The sequence below is a fragment of the Protobothrops mucrosquamatus genome, unplaced genomic scaffold, assembly GCF_001527695.2.
Source record: "Protobothrops mucrosquamatus isolate PMUCROS unplaced genomic scaffold, P.Mucros_1.0 scaffold_6, whole genome shotgun sequence".
Taxonomy (NCBI): domain Eukaryota; kingdom Metazoa; phylum Chordata; class Lepidosauria; order Squamata; family Viperidae; genus Protobothrops; species Protobothrops mucrosquamatus.
The window spans coordinates 1,073,530-1,093,112 of NW_015386082.1; the positions used below are offsets into that span (position 1 = coordinate 1,073,530).

Here is a 19,583-nt window from a genome sequence, read left to right on the forward strand (position 1 = left end):
GTATAATTAATTAAAAAAACAAATACAGTGATTTTATAAGTAATTTACTTTTTCCTCTTTCTTTTTTTAGCCATCGCAGTTTGAACAATGTGTTATACATTCTATCCAGTCACTTAAAGGAGTTTTGGACTGTAAACCTGGGGAGACTAGCGTAAGTAATGTTTAATACATCTCTTTTGTTCTATTTAATAATCATTCAAATCTCTTTGCCATTAAAGTAATAAATTAGTTTCCTACCAATTTTCAAATAAATGGAAGTGGTTATCAATGCTATACAACCATTTCTTGTTTAATGACTACCACAGTTAACAACCATTCATAAATAAATGCACTCATTTATGCCCCAATTTTGTGTACATGAAAACACACACCACACTGAGAGTAATGCTGGCATAACTAACTGTGTGAAAGAACTTTTATCAAAATAAGAGGGCAGCAACTAGTGATCTTCACAGTGTCTCTTGCTCTCAGTTATGTGTTCACTAAGCAACCATTTTGGCATCGGACCTGGCTACCTTCGAGACCGCCTCCTGCCACAGACTACCCCCCACCGACCTGTACGCTCTCACAGAGTGGGTCTCCTCAGGGTGCCGTCAGCCAGACAGTGCCGGCTGGCGACCCCAAGGGGGAGGGCCTTCTCTGTGGGAGCTCCCACCCTCTGGAACGAACTGCCCCCAGAGATCAGGGTGATCCCTGATCTCCCTTCCTTCCGCCGCGCCCTCAAGACATGGTTGTTCCAGCTAGCGGGACTGGCCTAAGGGATTTTAAAGGGGTTTTAATTATTTTTAATTGGACATACTTAAATATTTCATTTTAATCAAATTTTAATCAGGTATATGTACATATGTTAGTATTTTATCTAATTGTCAGCCGCCCTGAGTCCGAAAGGAGAAGGGCGGGATACAAATGCAATTAATAAATAAATAAATAAATAAATAAATTTTGCTTAACAACCTGGTCATTGGAGTGGAACTTGGTTGCTAAATGAGAAGTGAGTATAATTATTAGTGATATGAGAGTATAGCTACAATATTAATTGCAATAACAAGATTAGGCATCTTGTATATGTATCGGGATAGAATAATTCATAAAAATAATATCTGAAATTTTAATTTAAAAAATTAATGATCGAGTTCTTGCTTGAGTTCAGAATCAGAATGACTGATAATAGTCCTTTGATATAATAATGATTCACCTAAGGGTGAATTAAGAAAAATACACAAATTAGAAGTGTAGTGTTTACAGTTTGCTTTCTGACAGATTATTGTTTTATGACTGATAACTCAACTTACAGCAGCATTTTTATATAAAAGTCCATAATATACTCTGCAAATTCTAAGCTGATTGTTGTCTTATTATAAGATTAATTCCCATTTAAAAACATGAATTGTTTTTAGATTGTTACATTGTTAACTCTTCTGTATACTTAATTTGAACCCTCAGTTCAGTGTGGGATTCATATATGTGAACAACCGGTTCTCTGTGTGGATGCCACTTCTGGAAGTCCATTCTGGGCCTGGGCAACAAAAAATTAGCTACCGGTTCTGCCGAAGTGGTGCAAACCAGCTGAATCCCACCACTGCCTCAGTTGTCATTTGCACAGTTATAAGTAAAAGAAATTCCTCTTCTTTCAGTTGTCGGTCTTTGTTCTTAAGTCATTAAATTCAGTAATAGCTAAATCATATAAAGCATGTTATTTTTGAAGGAAAAAAATAACCAAATAGTAGGACAGCACTGCATTAGGCAAAACTCAGTAAATCACAAAAATATTCATATATTCTCAGAAATGCAGTAGTAAACTAAAAGGATGCAGTTTGTATGAGTTATGCCACAGAAATAACTTTTTGTGTGCATGGTATGCATTATATATTTAGAAAGAAAGATACCAACACCTAAACCATGAAAATTGTCCATGAATGTAAATAATTTCATAAAATTGTAGAGTTATGTTCATTAGACTTGCTAGATCAGTATAACATACAAGCTCTATTTTTAACCTTGTGAAATGCAAAAAGCAGAATTTAAAGATACATTTTGCAGGTGAAACTTGGTGCAGTCTGCTCATATCATGTTAAATAATTAAGCATTCAGTACACATTTACCTTCTTTGCAAAATGTAGCTTTAGAACTATCAGCTTAGAACTATTAAGCTGATAACCTGTTCTTCAAAATCAGTATTTGATTCCAAGACTATTTCAAAACGAGAAATAAAAAAAAATTAGATAACTGTTACAGAAAGTAGATCAAGCCACAGTAGTAATTTCAGTATGCAATCAAAGCTCTCAGGTTCCTATATGTTCTCTTTTACTACAACTTGAAGAGAAAGCTAGCTTTTGGCATCCTTAGTTGATTTATCTGGAGAAGAATTAACATAAATATATTCATTGACTATCTGCAGCTCTATGCATTTGGCTTCCAATAATCAATGCCTTATAAAGCATTCATAAGATCAGACTCCCTCTGTAGCAGAATAGTTGAAAGATATTGTAAGACATTGAATCTAGCTTCTGGTTATTGCTTCTTTTAGTCCCTATTTAGAGAGTGCATTGTGTGGCTGCAAGTTGTTAGTTAAGAGCACGACAAATGCAGAGGAAATGCTTGGCTTTTTCATGTGAAGCCATTTCACTCACTTGTTCCAATAATTTTTCTTCTTTAGGTTTTTCAGCAGACAAAAATACGGGAAGATGTATGCTATCTGAGCATTAATATCATGCAGGTAATGTCTGACTTAAGAGAAGGGTCTAAATTAATAGGTTTATTCAGCTGCAGTAGATGTGCTTGAGAAGTTATTGTTCATAAATGTCATCTGTTTCTTGTGCCACTAGTACTGAATTTTAGTATGAACAAGTTAGTACTGAACAGAATAATACAGCTCCAAATTAAAAAAAATGAGTTCTTTCTCAACATGCACTCTGCTATTTTTGTACTTCTTCCATATATTGTGGGACCTGAATTAAACTTTTAGCTGTAGATAACAATACAATTATCTAGAACTGTAGATAACAATACAGTTATCTAGAACCAAACTTCTGAAACAAGGAAAGAAAGCTAATTAGGAGCATTTGGGGTTTTTTAAAAAAAAAAATGCATGTAGTTGCTATACAGGTGAGAACAGATCCAAGGAGATAATCTATTTTTTGTTAGCTATGTAAACAGCACCTAGCTGATCTTGGCATGCCTAGACAAAAAAAAAACAATAGTGAAGTAATTCTGTTTTTTACTAAGTAGAGTACATGGATTAGTCAGCAAAAAAATAGCAAGAGTGTAGTAGCACCTTTCCCAACTAAAAATGTTTTCTTAAAAGACCTAAGATTTCATGAGCTACTACTCACTGTATCAGATGCACAGTGGCTAGACTAATGTAGGATTTAAATTGGCGTAAGGGGGAAGATGGAAGGGAATGGAAGGAGAAATTGTTTTAGTTATACAAATGCAGGCTACACATAAGGCTGATTACAAGTATGTTATCAATTAACATAATGTCTTTAAAAAAAAACATTGTGTTTGTGGAAACCTCCTGAAAGTTAGATCTATGCAGTGTTTGAAATGCAGTGCAGAAATTTTCCTCACAGCATGCAGAGACATGAATGTTTCTGCAATTCCAAGAAAAGAAGCAGATGCTTTAAGGAGCTGCAGACATCAAAGCATCTTTCTGCCTTCAAATCCAAAATAGTGCAAAATTGTTTTTATTTTTTAAGGCATAGTACCAAAGTGGAGAGAAAAAAATATTGTATTTACAGAAATCACGATGGCTAACATTTGTATTTGAGGTTTAGAGACATACAAAAGAAATATTGGGACGAGAAAGAGAAAGTGATCTGATATCTCCTGCTAATTATGCACTGCCATTTTTCTGTTTTCCATGCCTATTTCTGCTTTGAGGGCAGGGTTAGATGAAATCCATTTAAATATAGATGAAGAATTGGTGAACTGAACTGAAGAAATAATTAGCAATAGCACTTAGACTTACATACCGCTTCACAGTGCTTTACAGCCCTCTCTAAGCGGTTTACAGAGTCAGCATATTGCCTCCAACAATCTGGGTCCTCATTTTACCGATCTTGGAAGGAAGGAAGGCTGAGTCAACCTTGAGCCGATGAGAATCGAACTGCCAAAATACAGGCAGCCAGCAGTCAGCAGAAGTAGCCTGTAGTACTACATTCTAACCACTGCGCCACCATGGCTGTATAGCTATTAAATATCATGCAGTTTGCCTTAGAAAGAAAAAAATAAATTAGGAAATACATGTTTCCATCATATGTTCCCATTTCCTTTGGGACACCCCACCACCACCGCATTTGTATAGAAAAGCAATGAAAATCATTATGTTGTTTTGAGGTGTAGTGACAATAAAATCTCCACTTTGCTTCTGGATTGATGAAACCTTTAAAGCCGTAACAGTTTACTTTATTCAGTTTAACAAGAATAAGAGGAAGAATTAAAAACAAATATAAGACAATAAAGGTCAGCTAAAATTAAACTGCTTGAATAAAATGGAAAATACTCTGTAGAGGTGAAAAGATTGGAAAAGAAACTACTACTTACATTCCTTATCTTGGTTAGCACTACTTATAATAAGTGATGGTATCAAATATATTGATTTTTTTTCTTTTGCAGGTATTCATTGATTGCCTGGAGCAACTGAGTACAAAGCCTGACAGTGATATAGATACTACCCAGTAAGTGAAATAATTTGGTGATGAGTTTTTTGACAGTAAAATTCTAGAATTTGGCAAACTTCCAGTTTTCAGTCATATTTCACCTTGAAATGATTATTAGGAACACTTTATTCTTAGATCACTAATTTTAGAGATTCTACAAGCAATTTTTGTCATTTATTTGACACAGCTAAACAATTTAACAACTTACACATGTCACATTGAATCATAAACTGACCAAAACATGTTTAGTATAGTATGATACATACTCCATCTACGTTGTTAGCTTATGGTTTTTGTTTCCAAAAATTTGGAAAACTAATTCTTTAAATAAGGCTTGACAAATCATAAACTGTAATTTCCATTTTTTAATTATATAACTATATATTTAAATGTATTTGCTGCCCAACTCCAGTGAACTCATCGTCTTCGATAGGGGTCCTGTACAAAGGAAAAATGACCCCTACATTAATTTCAGGCATCTTTAAAAAAAATTAAAAACTTTTAGCATGGAAAATAAGAGCTTCAGTCTATATATTTAACTGGTTTCTTTTTTTTTTTAAAGAATCCATGTCAGTTAAATTCATTAGGGTCATTAGGAAACAAATGTACATTTATAAGGCAGGTTTACCCTAATACCAAGATGGGTTAATCTCTGACTATTTGCAAAATCCCTTAGTCTTCCAGGTGACATTTCATCTTCAGATTTATTTGGAAGCATCCATGAAGATTTCAGTTTATCTGTAGTAAGTATTATTGCTGTTCATTGAACCAAAAATTAAAATAAATTATCTAAGCAATATGTTACAATTCGCTTAGAAGTATGTTCTATTATATACTGTATGGTACTAATTTTATTTCTTTAAAATACGGAAATATTACTAGCAGAGCATGTTTTGCAAACCATAATATAATAGAAATCTGTGGTTGGCTAGCCAAGAATTCAGATTCTGCTTTAGTTAAAAGCTTGCACTTAAATTAGTTTATCACATCAATTAATTAATTTACATATATAGTTATACTCAAAAATTTAGGCATCTCTGATTAAGTTGTTTCTGTTTCATCAGTCCCTAAAAGAACAGAAGCTGATACAACCTCTTTATGGTAGAAAGTTAAATGACATCTTCCTGCACATTTGAATCCATACTGACTATTCATATCCTATCATTTGTTGAATTAAAAGAGGAAAAAAATAAATACGGCAGATGCAGAAATTTGCAGTTAATTAGTTCTGATATTTTCAAAAGTTGGAAATGGTAAATAATAATTGATTTCATTAAGATTAGCAAGCCAGATAAAAGATATTTTGCCATATGAACAAATACTGCTATCTTCTTTCCCTCTCCGATTGGGATTGTTCTTCTGTCTACTTTGGCTCTTCTAAGCCACGTATTTGAAAATGAAAATAAACCACATGTAAAAGTAGGAGAAAGCTGCAAAAATGAAAAAGGCTTTCTGCAGTGGAAAATGTGGAAGACCAAGAAAAATCTCTGCGAAAACTGTCACAAAACCAGTCAGATCTGCAAAACAGAAGCCATGAATCACTGGAAACAACCTGCTGAAAAGTTTAGCTGACACTAGAATAATTATCTATAGGTCCACGCTAAAGCATTACATATGCAACCATGATCTAATCTTTTCTCCGAAATCATCCCAAAATAAAGTATATAAACAATGCCTTCCCCCTCAGAAAAAGTCATCAAACCTGAAACATTTAGGAATATAGTTCTTTGGACTAATGAAACAAAAATTGAACTGTTCAACCATGGCCACAACCACGCAAAATTTGGGGGTGGCGGGAATGTGAAGCATTTGAAGAAAAGACTGCAGTAGAATAGCATTAGAATAATTCTGTCTTGGAGGAGTGCAAGAAATGTTGTGAGGCTGGAAAGAAGAATAGACTGTAAAACATCAACTTGTTGTACATGATAGTATTCACTACTCAGTGAAGAAACCAAAGTTGAAAGGTTAGATATTTCAGTAAGACAATAGTCCAAAGCATACTTTAAAATTAATCATGAAGTACTGGTAGGAAAGAAATATGATTGTTTTGAAATGGCTTTCAAAAACCCTCTGTTTGAATATTGCTGAAAATCTGGGAATATATCAAGTATGCGGTGCATACAAGGAGAGTTAAGAATATTTCTGAACTAAGAGTTATGCAAGAAAGTGGGGGGGGGAGAATTTTTTTTAAAAAAACTAGTTTCTTAACTGGAAACAGGAAACATTAGGAAGCTAGCACTTCCTAAAGAAGATGTTATACTCACTGGAAGATGTCCAGATTGCATTGCTATTCTCACTGTTTTCTTCATTTGATCGCTAAGCAGGTGTGCATTCATATTTGGTGTTTCAAATCTCAAAACATATTTAATAAATGATTCCTGTTATGTTTCTGTAGAAGAAGAATGATGCACCTTAAGTAACTAGTGCCTTTTGGAAGAATATTTTTTTACATCAGTTCAGTGATGCTGTATACTTTGTTGTGAATATTTCATGTGTCAAAGTTTCTGGTTTCTCTGGACTTATAATAAAATTAATAAAGATGTTAAAAGGTTTTATTTTAAGAACTATTTAAACTTTTAAATGGTTAGCATTTGCCTTGTACCATTAAGGCAAAGTATTTGGTATGTGCATTTTCTTCTTAAAGTACTCCCCTTCATTGGATCCTTTTTATTTATTTATTTAGGAACGGAGGCTTTTAATTGTCCTCAGTAACTGCTGCTATTTGGAACGTCACACATTCATCAATCTAGCCGAACATTTTGAGAAGCATGGTTTCCAAGGAGTGGAAAAAATTATTCAAGTAAGTATTTTCTGACTACAGATGATCAGCGTGGTGACCTAGATGTAAAGGCGCTCGCCTCCCACTCAGAAGGTTGAGAGTTCAATCCTAGGCAGCGGCAGATGTTTCTCTATCAGAGCGCAAAGACAAAATCCCTGCTGTGAACTCCACGTAGGCGTCAGGAAGGGCATCTGGCCAGTAAACGCTCAGTTCCACTCAGTCACCCCAATTCCACCCCAAAACAAAGGGATTAAAGAGTCGTTAAAAAAATCTGACTACAGACATTCAGATGAAGTAAGTTGATAAGATTAGAATAACTTACAAAAAAAATTAAGCCATTTTAGAATGTTCTCATTTTTTAAAATTGCCGTACAGGTAGTCCTCAATTTATGACCAGAGCTGGGTCCAAAATTTCTGCTGCTAAGCAAGGCAATTGTTAAGTGAGTTAATCCTAATTTTACAACCTTTTTTGCCACTGTTGTTAAGCGAGTCACTGCAATTGTTAACTGAATCACACAGTGACTAAGCAAATCTGACTTCCTCCACTGACTTTGCTTCTCAGAAGCCACCTGGAAAGGTTGCAGATGGCAGTCACATGACCATAGCAAATACATGCTGAATGCCAACCGCCCGAAATTTGATCATGTGACTATGGGGATGCCAGGATCAGTCGTAAGTCAGTATTTTCATTGCCGCTGTAACTTTGAACAGTCGCCAAACGATGGTTATAAATTGAGGACCACTTGTACTGACATTTTTTTTACGTTAATTACACATTTGTGATTTATTTTCATGGAAAAAGCAGGATTTACACATTGTAAAATGAATCAAGAAATAAATCGATCCCGACTGCTGAGACTCATCATCTACCTATTTTCAAAATATTTTATATAATTTGTTAAGAATGGAAAATCAAAAACTATGAAATGCAGTATGTTCACAGTTTGGCATCCTCCACACTAATCACATTTAAGTCTGAGGTTTAACCTATCGTTTTCCCCGAAAGTAAGCCCTACCCTGAAAATAAGCCCTAGCTTGATTTTGGGGGGTACAGGCCTAATATAAGCTCTACCCCCAAAATAAGCCCTAGTTATGGGGCGAGGCGCATACCTAAAAATCAAGCTGGGGTGGGGGGTGGAGCTTACCATTGCAGCCAGGCCTCCCATGGACTGACACTTGTTTCACTTCACCGGCCCACTTCTGCAACTGACAATGGAGCTCTGGCCTGCATTTTGCAGTCAGAGGCCTTTCTCTCCAGCTGAGAATCAAGCTATAGATTCAGTCTGCTGAAATGTTTTGATGTATTGAAAAAAGCTACATCCTTTTATTTAAAACAGATCAGCTTGCAGACATTTCCCTTGTTGGATGCCTCTGCCTATCAAACTGGAATTTAAAGTTTCCCATCGTGAAGGAACATGAACCTGACTGCCAGTGAGGAAGGAATGAGCGAGCTGTTAAGGGGGTGACTTTAAAAAAAAATTAGTCTTGTGAAAGAAGAAAGCAAGAGAAATTTGAATTAATTTTATTTAGCATTAGATGGGAAAAACAAAATTTTTGACAAGCTTTCAAGATTCTTTATATTATATCCTATAATAATAAAATACCAATCCTTACAGTTCCTGTTTTACTACCTTGAAGGAAAGACAGCTATAAAGGTCTTTTCAGTGTCAAGTGGTTCAAATCATACTAATAAAATACACTTCAGTCAATCAAATTTAAGCAGCGTAAGGTTATGAAATGCCAATTACTACACCGTGCACCTTGCTGTCTGCTGTACATTCTTACATTGGAAAACATTACTTTATCTCTTCCCTGTTGAAAGTTTAAAAAACAGTATTTCTTGGGTATCATTTTGTAGATGGGAATTACAAGCCCAAAACAACAGTAACAATAAAAGAAAGAACAACACCTTTTGTTATGTTACCTGCTTTTCCTGTATACTAATATAATTGGATGCCTTTTTCTCATTGAACCAGATGGGATATTGGGGAAGTTGTCCAATATTCTGTTCTTGTAACAAGTAACTTTGGTTTATATACAGCCAATATTGGCAAAAAATGCAATTAACCTAACTAGTATATTTGAAAGATTAAAGGATCTGACATGTACATTCTCTCTATTGATATTATTAATGTTACAATTATGTCTCTATTTTAGGTTAGCATGGATTCATTAAAAGAATTAGATCAGCGGCTGTTTGAAATATACATTGAGCTAAAGGCTGATCCTATAGTAGGTTCATTGGAACCTGGAATTTATGCCGGTTATTTTGATTGGAAAGATTGTCTTCTTCCAACAGGTAAGTATTAGTAGAATTCTTGGAATAACTACTGTGGATAAATATAATTTAACATTTTCAAATATTCCATATCACTAAAATCTGTGTGTGTCTGTGTGTGCATTTTTATTATAGTACTCATTACTGGAGAGCTCATAGCTCAATGTCTGGACTGGTTCAGGGTTCACAGCTCAGTGTCTGGACTGATTCATATTATAAGAATCCTGTGCTGATTCATTTTTACATACAAGGATTCACAGTGCTGCTGTTGGCTGAGTGAATAGGCACGTACCGTAACTGTTTCTGCACACATAAACCGTTTCAGTCAGTTCTATGCATAGAAAGTTACTTAAGAGAGAGGGAGGCAGAAATGAGCTAAGGAACCTGAGATCAATAGATTTTCTGATGATTTAAACTAAATTAGCAAGAATCTCCCAACCTGTTTAAAAACAGCAAAATTCAATTTTATCTCATGTCGATGCTCAACTTCTCCAGGCTAGGATAAAAATAAGGGCCAGGAGGCTAATTGAGTCACTGACATTTCTGTTTTGACTGTTAGTTTCGAGGGACATTTACACAGAATTAATCTGGATATGAGTAGATGTCTTGCATGATCAAGAACCCTAATAATGGGTAGCCCTTGATTTATGAGTATAATGGAGCCTACTCATTACAGTCATAAATTAGATGGTCATAAAGTGAGTCATCACGTAACCAACCCAGTTTAACTGCCATGGTCATTAAGCAAATGCTGCAGTCATTAAGTGAACCCTTTTTCGCTATGGGATGTTTTTACTGAAACCAAAAGTAAACGCCACTATTCAGCAAAAACAATGTAAGTCACATATCCATGGGACACTACAAAATGGCCGTAAATGCAGATTATTTGCCAAACACCCAAAATGCAGTCACATGACTACGGACCGAGGGGGAGGAAGCAACGATTGGAATTTTGGAACCAGGTTGTAAGTATCTTTTCTAAGGTTCGTTTTAACTTCAAACCAGTCACTAAGCAATCAGTTGAGGAATCTGTAGAGCTAGCTTGAACGTTGTATAGTATTTTTTATTAATTTGTAAATAAACATGAGTTTAGATCTTCCTTCAGACTCCAGGTTTCAACTAGGGTTTCGATATCTATCCTGCACTCTTCCCAATTTCAGGACTTTTATTTTCACAGTGAATATATTGATATGTCTTGTTGGAATTTCTGGCCTGTAGTTACTCATAATGGACATTTGAATTTTTATACACAGGTTGGCTCAATGTATGAATAATGGAATTCAGGAAGTAACTGGCTCTGTCACATGAGGTGTCACCATATTGTATCTGCTTTCACTTTATGGATCTTTAGTTTTAAAAAAAGTAGAATACTTTCTAAAGGTAGAATACTTTTAGAAAGCAAACCAGAACTCTGCTTTCCCATGTTACTCACTTTCCCAAGTGAGATTATTAGCTATGTTAGAATGAGGCAAAATATTTGGCTCTGTGTATTGCATTATATTACACTTGTAATGCAAAGATTATGGCCAAAAGCACTTCCCATTTTTTTAACATTTGGTGAGATTATAGTTTATAGCTCATACCAGGAGAATAAAAACCTTACACAAAATGTTTTATGTTGCTTTTTCAGTATTCAAGCTTATGAATTCATTTGGGTGATAATTCTTTAAAAAGAATTGGAGAATTTATGAATGACCAGGAACACTCATAATAATGTCCAAGAAACAACACATGAGTAAAATATTCTGTGTTTATATCAGTAAATTAAAGTTAATAACTCCTTCAGGATGGCCTCAGCTCATCATGGCTACATTGACATGTCCATGTTGTTTTCCTGCAACAATATGGAAATGATTTGCCATTATCTTTTTCTGGGTGTTTTTAACTTCCCAGTCTAACCTTCATTTCTGGGATTTCCTGATGACATTCCAACCAAATCTGATCCTAATCTTTTTTCAAGATTGGTTAATATCAGCTCAAAACTGCCTCTCAATTCAGATACAAATTTACCATTGTTCCTGGCATTTAAATCATTGTTTATTTCTCTTGAGCTTGCTGCAAATGTTCTCATCTAAACTAAAAGCTTTTCTTTCCAAAAAATATAATCTTTGACCACTACTCTTGAGCAAGTTTTAATCGACTTCCACAGAAGTACACATTAGCACACATTTTCCTGCATTTTATATAATCTAGAAAATAGGAGATATTATTACTACTTGATTACAAACAGTAAATTATTTTGCAATTAAAATAAAGCAGCAGATTCTCACATTTATTACTTTAGCCCTCATTTAGCAACTGTCTAAGATAGCAACCATTCACAAACATGATGGCAATAAATGGTAATGAAAAAACATTTTCTGACCAATTCTCTCATATTGCTTACGATAATAAAACCCTTCTGTGTGAAACTGATTAAGTCTGGTCAGTTTCAGGCAGCTGAAAGGGCCAGAATTCTAATCAACTAACTGAACTCACACTGCAGGCTTTTTAGGAAAGGAAAGTGTGTCACTGCTGAAAAAAGAAGTTCAGGAAGAGATCAATTGTTCAAACAACTCTCTGCCCTGTGAGTGGGCAAAAAAAGGGAGAAAATGAACTAGGCACAGGTACAGTAGAACTTTATCTGATGAGATTACTTGTGCACTTAACAACTGAGTTGTCGTAATCAATTGCAGTCACTTAACAAGGACTGCTTGTATGGCCTAGTGCTTAAAAAGCATCTTTGTCATCTGATTTAACAAAGTATCATTTAAAAAAATCCCATGATTACAAATCAAAACACTGACCTACTCTAATCAAGTGGCTCAATTATTTTCCTGTTACTTCTGGGTTTATTACATATAAAATACTACCGGTATGTTGTACTATAGAGAAAGGTGAAAGCTCTGAATGGCCTGATTGGCTCTCTTGACTAGCAATTATTTATGGGGGGGGAGTATATATTTGGTCTTAGTTTTCATGACCTCATTCATTAAATGAAGATGAGCTGTCCTTTAACTGTTACTTAATAAACACACAGTCATCTTACTATCTTGTTTTATGATTAGTTTGAAAGACAAAGCAAATAATATTATGCAGAGAGAGATTAGTTAGCAAATGATCCAGGTATTTATGGCTAGGTTATACAGTATGCTGTCTGTATCTTTGTCAAACAGTTTGGCATTTTATTGGAAAAATTAGAATATATATTTTAATATAATTGGGCTTCTATTATCTCCTTGGCATTCCAGGGATTTTTGTCAATGTAAGCCTTTCTCAAATCAGCGGATTCCCTTTTGCATTTTCCTTAGAAGCTCCAGGATAATATTCATAAAGTTTGAATGACAATCAAAATAAATTCATAAACCCTACATATCTTCAAGTCCATTTTTCATTTCAAAATAGCTGTCATTTCATCTCCCAAAGACAGCGGCAGGCCATTATTAGGGCAACCACAGGTTTATGGACGTATATCATATTTAAACTATTTGGTTTATTGAAGATATTGGTATAATAATAATAAATCACATTGATGCAAAGCAAAAGTACAAACTAAAGTTATTCTTGTATTTCTCAGACTTTTTCTTAGAAGTCTGGGTTAACTGAGGAACTGCCTCCAACTATATTGAGATTATCTGTGGAGGTCAACCAACAGGTACAGCTCAGTCATCTGAGAAAAGCTTGGTCAGTCCTTCTTTATAGCCATCACTGGTCCCTTAGTGGACTTGCATTTAATGGAGAAAATTGGTCTCAGTGTTAGCATTAACATTTTTTTCAGGCAAAAATATTTGAATTACTTTTGATTTTATGTTTCATTTGTAAATTACATCTGATATTCCAGTAGTCAGCACTCTACGACTGTGATTATAAATAAAATAGTATGTCTTTCTAACCATTTTATTTTTAACATATAAAGGGGGGAAAACCCTGAGATATAAATAACCAGCTTTCTGAAATTTATTTTTGTCAGGCAGGTAGAGCTCATGCAGAATTAAGGGGTTAAAAACAGGAAATGTAATTATAGGTGGGTTGTCCTTATGAAGACTTTCCAGAACTTGCCTACACAATTCACGTTTTCTTCTGTTGACAACAATATCGAAGCAAAATTGAACTATCATATCTTCAGATCCTTCTATGATTAGTGGTGGAATGTTTCCAGTAAAAGCAGGAAATTACTCACTGAAGAGAAAGAAATGAGCTTTCTTACATGCAGATGATCATCACTTCCAGCAATTGTTTTTTTCTCTCTGCTTTAAGCAAGTCATATTCTCTTCATATAAACTGACGCCCGTTTAAAGTTTTAAATTTTAAATTGTAATACAGGTTTTCCTATACAGATTTGTTTTGGATTATGCAGACTAATTAATTTCTGTCTCTTCGTGAGTATTCTTTAAAGAATAAAATCGCTCTCTTAAGAGTTGCTTCTTATATTGTAGTCAAGGACTTTAAGCACAAGTGTATCAAGCACTCTATAAATTAATCTGTCTGCTAACTGATAAATGTCAGTTATTACAAATAACTGCTGGAGTTTTTCATGATCAAAAAGCTTTGAAGAAGGTGGTGAACAGGGAGATGTAAATGAGATTAGCACCGCTGGCTTAGATTTGAAAAAGGGCTTCCTCTTTCACTTCCCATTGAAACAGCATCCAATTGTAGGGCATTTTACAGTGTTAAATGTGATTTCATTGGAAATAAACATGGTTTAAATTTCTGCTCTCTCTGACGCATGTACTCTATATATTAGCTGCTCAGGTTCCTATAAACATCAAAAGTCCCTTCAGTCTTTCAATATGGTTTGGGAGATACATCCTTACTAATCTGGGCTCGCTGTTCAGCAAGTTTGATCTAACAAGTTTTGGCTACGTCTTCTGTGTTCTTGTTATGGAGGTAACCATGAGGGAGCACAGTATAAGTCATTTTATGCCAGTGGACTGCTTCTTCAGTTCTCAGATGTTAATTTTACACTCTTTTTTGCAGTTGCTTATACAGGGTAACAGGGTCTTCATTTCCAGCTAGACAAGACTTGAAGAGATTGCTTACTTTTAAATGACATTTTTGAAGGCATGAATGCACCCTGATTTTACCATCCAGATGTGATTTGAGGGGAGGAAAAGAACTTAGACAGAGCACTGTCGTACATTTTAGAACATTGCAAAGAGACTCTTCCCAGTTCTTTTAATGGCAGCATGGAAAAACTGCCCAAATGGAAAGATTAGTGTTATTATTTTTAGAATTATTTTTATTTCATGTACACACTATATCGAAATGCAGCAATTTGTTTTTTATCATTTGTTTTTCTGTTTTCAGCATGAAAAGATTTATGCTTAAACCACATTATTGGAAACAGACCTTTTTTCTAAGCAGACACTGATCAGTCACCATTTTCACGCATTCCTGGGTTTCAAATGCTCAATCGCTTTTGCTGTCTTGTTCCTCTCAACCCATTCAGCAACCTGCCAGGACATAAGAACTGATACTGTTCTTATAAAGTAGCCTGCAGGGCTATGCACATCTTTGCAGTAGCCTTTTGGTGACCGTGGTTTGACATCTACTGCATTTCTACTGCATTAACTGTGCTGTACTAGACAAAAATGGCCTCTTGGCACAAGCATTGCAGAAACACTTTCCATCAAAATGAAGCAGCTGACTGTGGCAGATCCACTCCGCTTCAGTGCTTGTGAGATCGAATGCTCTTGCCTCCAACAGGCATTTTGTCTTGTTGAGATGGAGCAAGACTTCAAGAGGGTTTAAATCCTAGATCAGTGATGGCGAACCTTTTAGAGACCGAGTGCCCAAACTGCAACCCAAAACCCACTTATACATCGTTGGGTGCTGGGTGGGTGTGGCCAATTGGGTGGGCGTGGCTGCAGTGGTAACGGCAGACTGGGTGGGACTAAAATGTTCAATCAATCAATTCCAACTTTGCAAGATCTTTTTTTTTCCTGCGAGAAGTTGAAATTGACTGATTGATTGAACCTTCTTTTTTTTTTTTGCACACGGCGGCGGAGGCCTAAAGTGAAAAGGTTTTATAAAACCCAGCTGAAGGCCTAGGACTGGGGCAACGGCGTGCGTGCCCACAGAGAGGGCTCTGAGTGCCGCCTCTGGCACCCGTGCCATAGGTTCGCCACCACTGTCCTAGATGACCAAGTAGACACCTTATCCCTCCTTAAAAGCATCTGGTTAAAAGGAATGTTTGGTTCTGAGATTTCAGTTTCCAGAAATTATTCCGGGATGCCCCTTCTCCAGATCCCCAATCCACTGGGGTGATTTGATTTTCCTTTTCTCTGGTCATAGTTTTAATGCCCTCGCCATTTGCTACACAAATATAACTGTGGATGGACACTTTGGTAGCATATATTTTTTAAAAACAACATGAGCAGATATTTTCCTCGTTTTGTTATGATTTCATGAATGCATTTATTTTATCAGTAAATTTGTCCCTGTGGCTTTCCAAACGGATCAAGATGGCTACTGACAGAAAAATAAGAGTGGGGGAAGTGGTTCTTTATCTCCCAAAGCAAAGCAAATGCTATATACTGCTAGACTTCATAATTTCTTTCTTTTCTCCAGTTGCTCAGTGAGATAATCATGTCTGCTTAATGCCAGACATCATATTATGTGCGTCCCTGGGGAATTTCCAAGATAGAGCTCTGCCTTTTTTACTAAGTGAGTCAGGAGGTATGTGGGTGGGGGCACTTCTCTTGAATGCCATGACATCATATGGTGCCTGTGTCTTAGAGGTTTATGGTTTTTATAAATCATCACTGACCTGTAGAATAATGACAAAATAATGAATAAGTAGAATCCATAAAAGCATGCATTCAAGTATAGTGAGAATAGTTCTGTATGTCACTGCCTTAAGCTGGTACTTTGCACTCCTGTTTAAAATGTATAAGTGACACCTGCCTCTGTAGCTTTTGAAAGGGCAAAGATGAGGCAAATAGTATCTGCAGAATAATGAGTGTTTTTTTTTTCTTGAATTAGACACTGCTGTAGCCTGTCTTTCCTAGCAGGAACTCGGTCCCATTTCTCATACCTATCAAATATAATAAAGCTTCACTAATAATAAATAGTCAAATGAAAATGGTCATGTGCAATTTGTCTCGTATAACAATTTGCTTTGGACAGACATTTACACATATATATCCCTCAGTGTAATTTAGGTTAGCAGATTATTTTCAGAATTCAAGGTTTCCTTTAATTAAATGTTCCTGTGCTATAGTACATTGATCATGCAGGACCTGTTCACTAATTTACAAGAACAGTGTTTTACATGCTTGTTTTCTTGAATATTGAGTTATATTAGAGGTAACAGCACTTGAGATCTTTGCAGTGGCTGTCATACTTTTTTAAAAATGGAGAAATTGTCTCAAATAGCATATGTGGACAGTTCTTTAGATGCAGTCCAAAATTAACTCCACTACAGGTTTCTACGTATTTCAAATGGAAATATTTTAAAATATGTTCCCATTCATTCTCAGTATAGGTATTTTAATTGCACAATCTATTTAAATACTACCAAGAGTTCCATCCTGTAGAAATCTGTCTCTCTTTTATTGGCAGAAATTCATTTCATAAAATGAAGTCAGAATCAGTTGTAGCTGCCTTGTGGTTGTATATTCCATAATTGTGACAATGAAGTCATTAGAATCAAAGTTCTCTATTATTGAATATTAACACACACATACACACATACATGAATTGTTTTAAAGAAGGAAGGGAAAATAATGCCAGACAAGACGAGGAACTTATGGCTAGTAATCTTTGCAATAAGGAAATGTGCCTTTCCCCATTTTGTTTTCAAAAAGGAAATAAATGTGGTGGTGTGGTTGGAAGAAGCTTTCACTTTCTATATGCTGATATTAACTTTGCATTTTAATCAAGTAAGCCAGCATGGTACAAATAAATTGAACAACTTTGTATGTGTTTGTCTTATGTCCTTTTTTATTTACAGGTGTCAGAAACTACTTAAAGGAAGCTTTAGTACACATAATTGCTGTACATGCTGAGGTGAGACTAATGCAACTTATTATCCACAATGAGTGCCAAAAAAGCATAAGTGGCCTTTGTTTTCCGGGGCCAAAAATAGATTCAAAAATGTTACACAAAAGGTGAGGTCTTCAGTTGATAGTTACGACCCTTGTTTCATCTGCCTTTTAGAACAGTTTTTCTCAACCTCGGCAACATTAAGATGTGTGGACTTCAATTCCCAGCATTTCCAGCCAATGGGAATTCTGGGAGTTGAAGTCCACACATCTTAAAGTTGCTGAGGTTTAGAAAATTTAAAATATAGTAGAGACAAATGGGGACAAATCTTTTTTGTTGCACATTCCTGCTTGTTTAACTGACTTTTGTACCCATTCTGTGCCAGTTATTTCCATTAAAGATTAAGTAAGGGAGAAAATGATGGTATCTGACTTTGTCCATGGGAAACCAATTTTAAAATTCACAGTACCTTTAGAAAAATCAATTGAAGGCATATAAGTATGTGCAAGCTTTAGATTTCTCCAGAACTGTGTCAGGAAAGGGGTTCTGTATCATGAAGTCTACCTTTTAAAATTGCTGTCATGATAACAACTGTAGGAAAATACACAGAGAGAAAAATAAATCCGGGATGTTACTTTGTGTTTCATTTAAAATCTGCAGGTATTCACTATCTCAAAGGAGCTTGTACCCAGAGTTCTGTCAAGGATTGTTGAAGCAGTTGCCGAAGAACTCAGCAGACTAATGCAGTGTGTTTCATCTTTTAGCAGAAATGGTGCTCTACAGGTAGTCAAGTTGGGGGGTGTTATTGTTAACAAATATGCTACAGACAGACAATTCTTTTTGATGCAGTTTTCATAAAATCCCATGGTTATAGCTCAGTGGTGGCGAACCTATAGCACGGGTGCCAGAGGCGGCACTCGGAGCCCTCTCTGTGGGCACGCGCGCCGTCGCCCCAGTCCTAGGCCTTCAGCTGGGTTTTATAAAACCTTTTCGCTTTAGGCCTCCGCCGCCGTGTGCAAAAAAAAAAAAAAAAGGTTCAATCAATCAGTCAATTTCAACTTCTCGCGGGGAAAAAAAAGATCTTGCAAAGTTGGAATTGATTGATTGAACTTTTTAGTCCCACCCAGTCTGCCGTTACCACCGCAGCCACGCCCACCCAATGGGCCACGCCCACCCAATGGGCCACACCCACCCAATGGGCCACATCCACCCGGCACCCGACGATGCACAAGTGGGTTTTGGGTTGCAGTTTGGGCACCCGGTCTCTAAAAGGTTCGCCATCACTGTTATAGCTGGTTGAGTGCACAGTAAGTCTGAGAAAAATATCTTTGAGTTAAGATCTGTATCAGATGGCTAAGAGAAGCAGGCTAATTGTGCAGGAACGAATTCTTTTAGTTCCACATTGTTCTGCAAACATTAATCGTCATCACCATTCTAGCCATTGTCTATCCACTCCAGGAAGAAGGCCTCTTCTGCATGTTTCCAACCAATACGGTCCTGATCTTTCTTTTGCCAATTGGGCCTGCGATACTTACTGATGTCATTGCTCCATCTTGCTTGAGGTCTCTTTTATGGATGCTTTTTATCAAGTTTCAATTTAATTTAACATTAATGCAACACCAAATGCAGTCCAAGAATAACTACTCTAGCACTTTTTAGACTATACGAATTTTCTGAAGTTGGTCCATAAATATATAAATAACGATACCATATATTTGGTTGTAATTCTTCCTTTGAAATCTATTAACAGGGATCTGTGATTTAAAAAAAAAAACACAGACTCTCAATCCAAGGAAAGACGCTTATGGTAATTTATTCCATCCATGAGTCAAAAACCTAAGACCATTTTTTTTTCCCAAAGAGCACATCTTTTGAAATTGGATGGTTAAACTTCTGGATT

The 19,583-nt window shown here is 35.9% G+C and overlaps 1 protein-coding gene across 1 annotated transcript in view; it reads left to right on the top strand.

Moving 5' to 3' along the window:
* The window catches only part of EXOC2 (exocyst complex component 2), a 94,375-nt gene that overhangs the window by 67,824 nt on the left and 6,968 nt on the right, over positions 1 to 19,583 (top strand). Inside the window, exons 18-25 of the mRNA XM_015813961.1 lie at positions 71 to 151; positions 2,657 to 2,716; positions 4,618 to 4,679; positions 5,338 to 5,404; positions 7,345 to 7,461; positions 9,598 to 9,739; positions 17,652 to 17,707; positions 18,344 to 18,466. Coding sequence (XP_015669447.1) covers positions 71 to 151; positions 2,657 to 2,716; positions 4,618 to 4,679; positions 5,338 to 5,404; positions 7,345 to 7,461; positions 9,598 to 9,739; positions 17,652 to 17,707; positions 18,344 to 18,466 — 708 coding nt within the window. The remainder of the gene's footprint in view (positions 1 to 70; positions 152 to 2,656; positions 2,717 to 4,617; positions 4,680 to 5,337; positions 5,405 to 7,344; positions 7,462 to 9,597; positions 9,740 to 17,651; positions 17,708 to 18,343; positions 18,467 to 19,583) is intronic.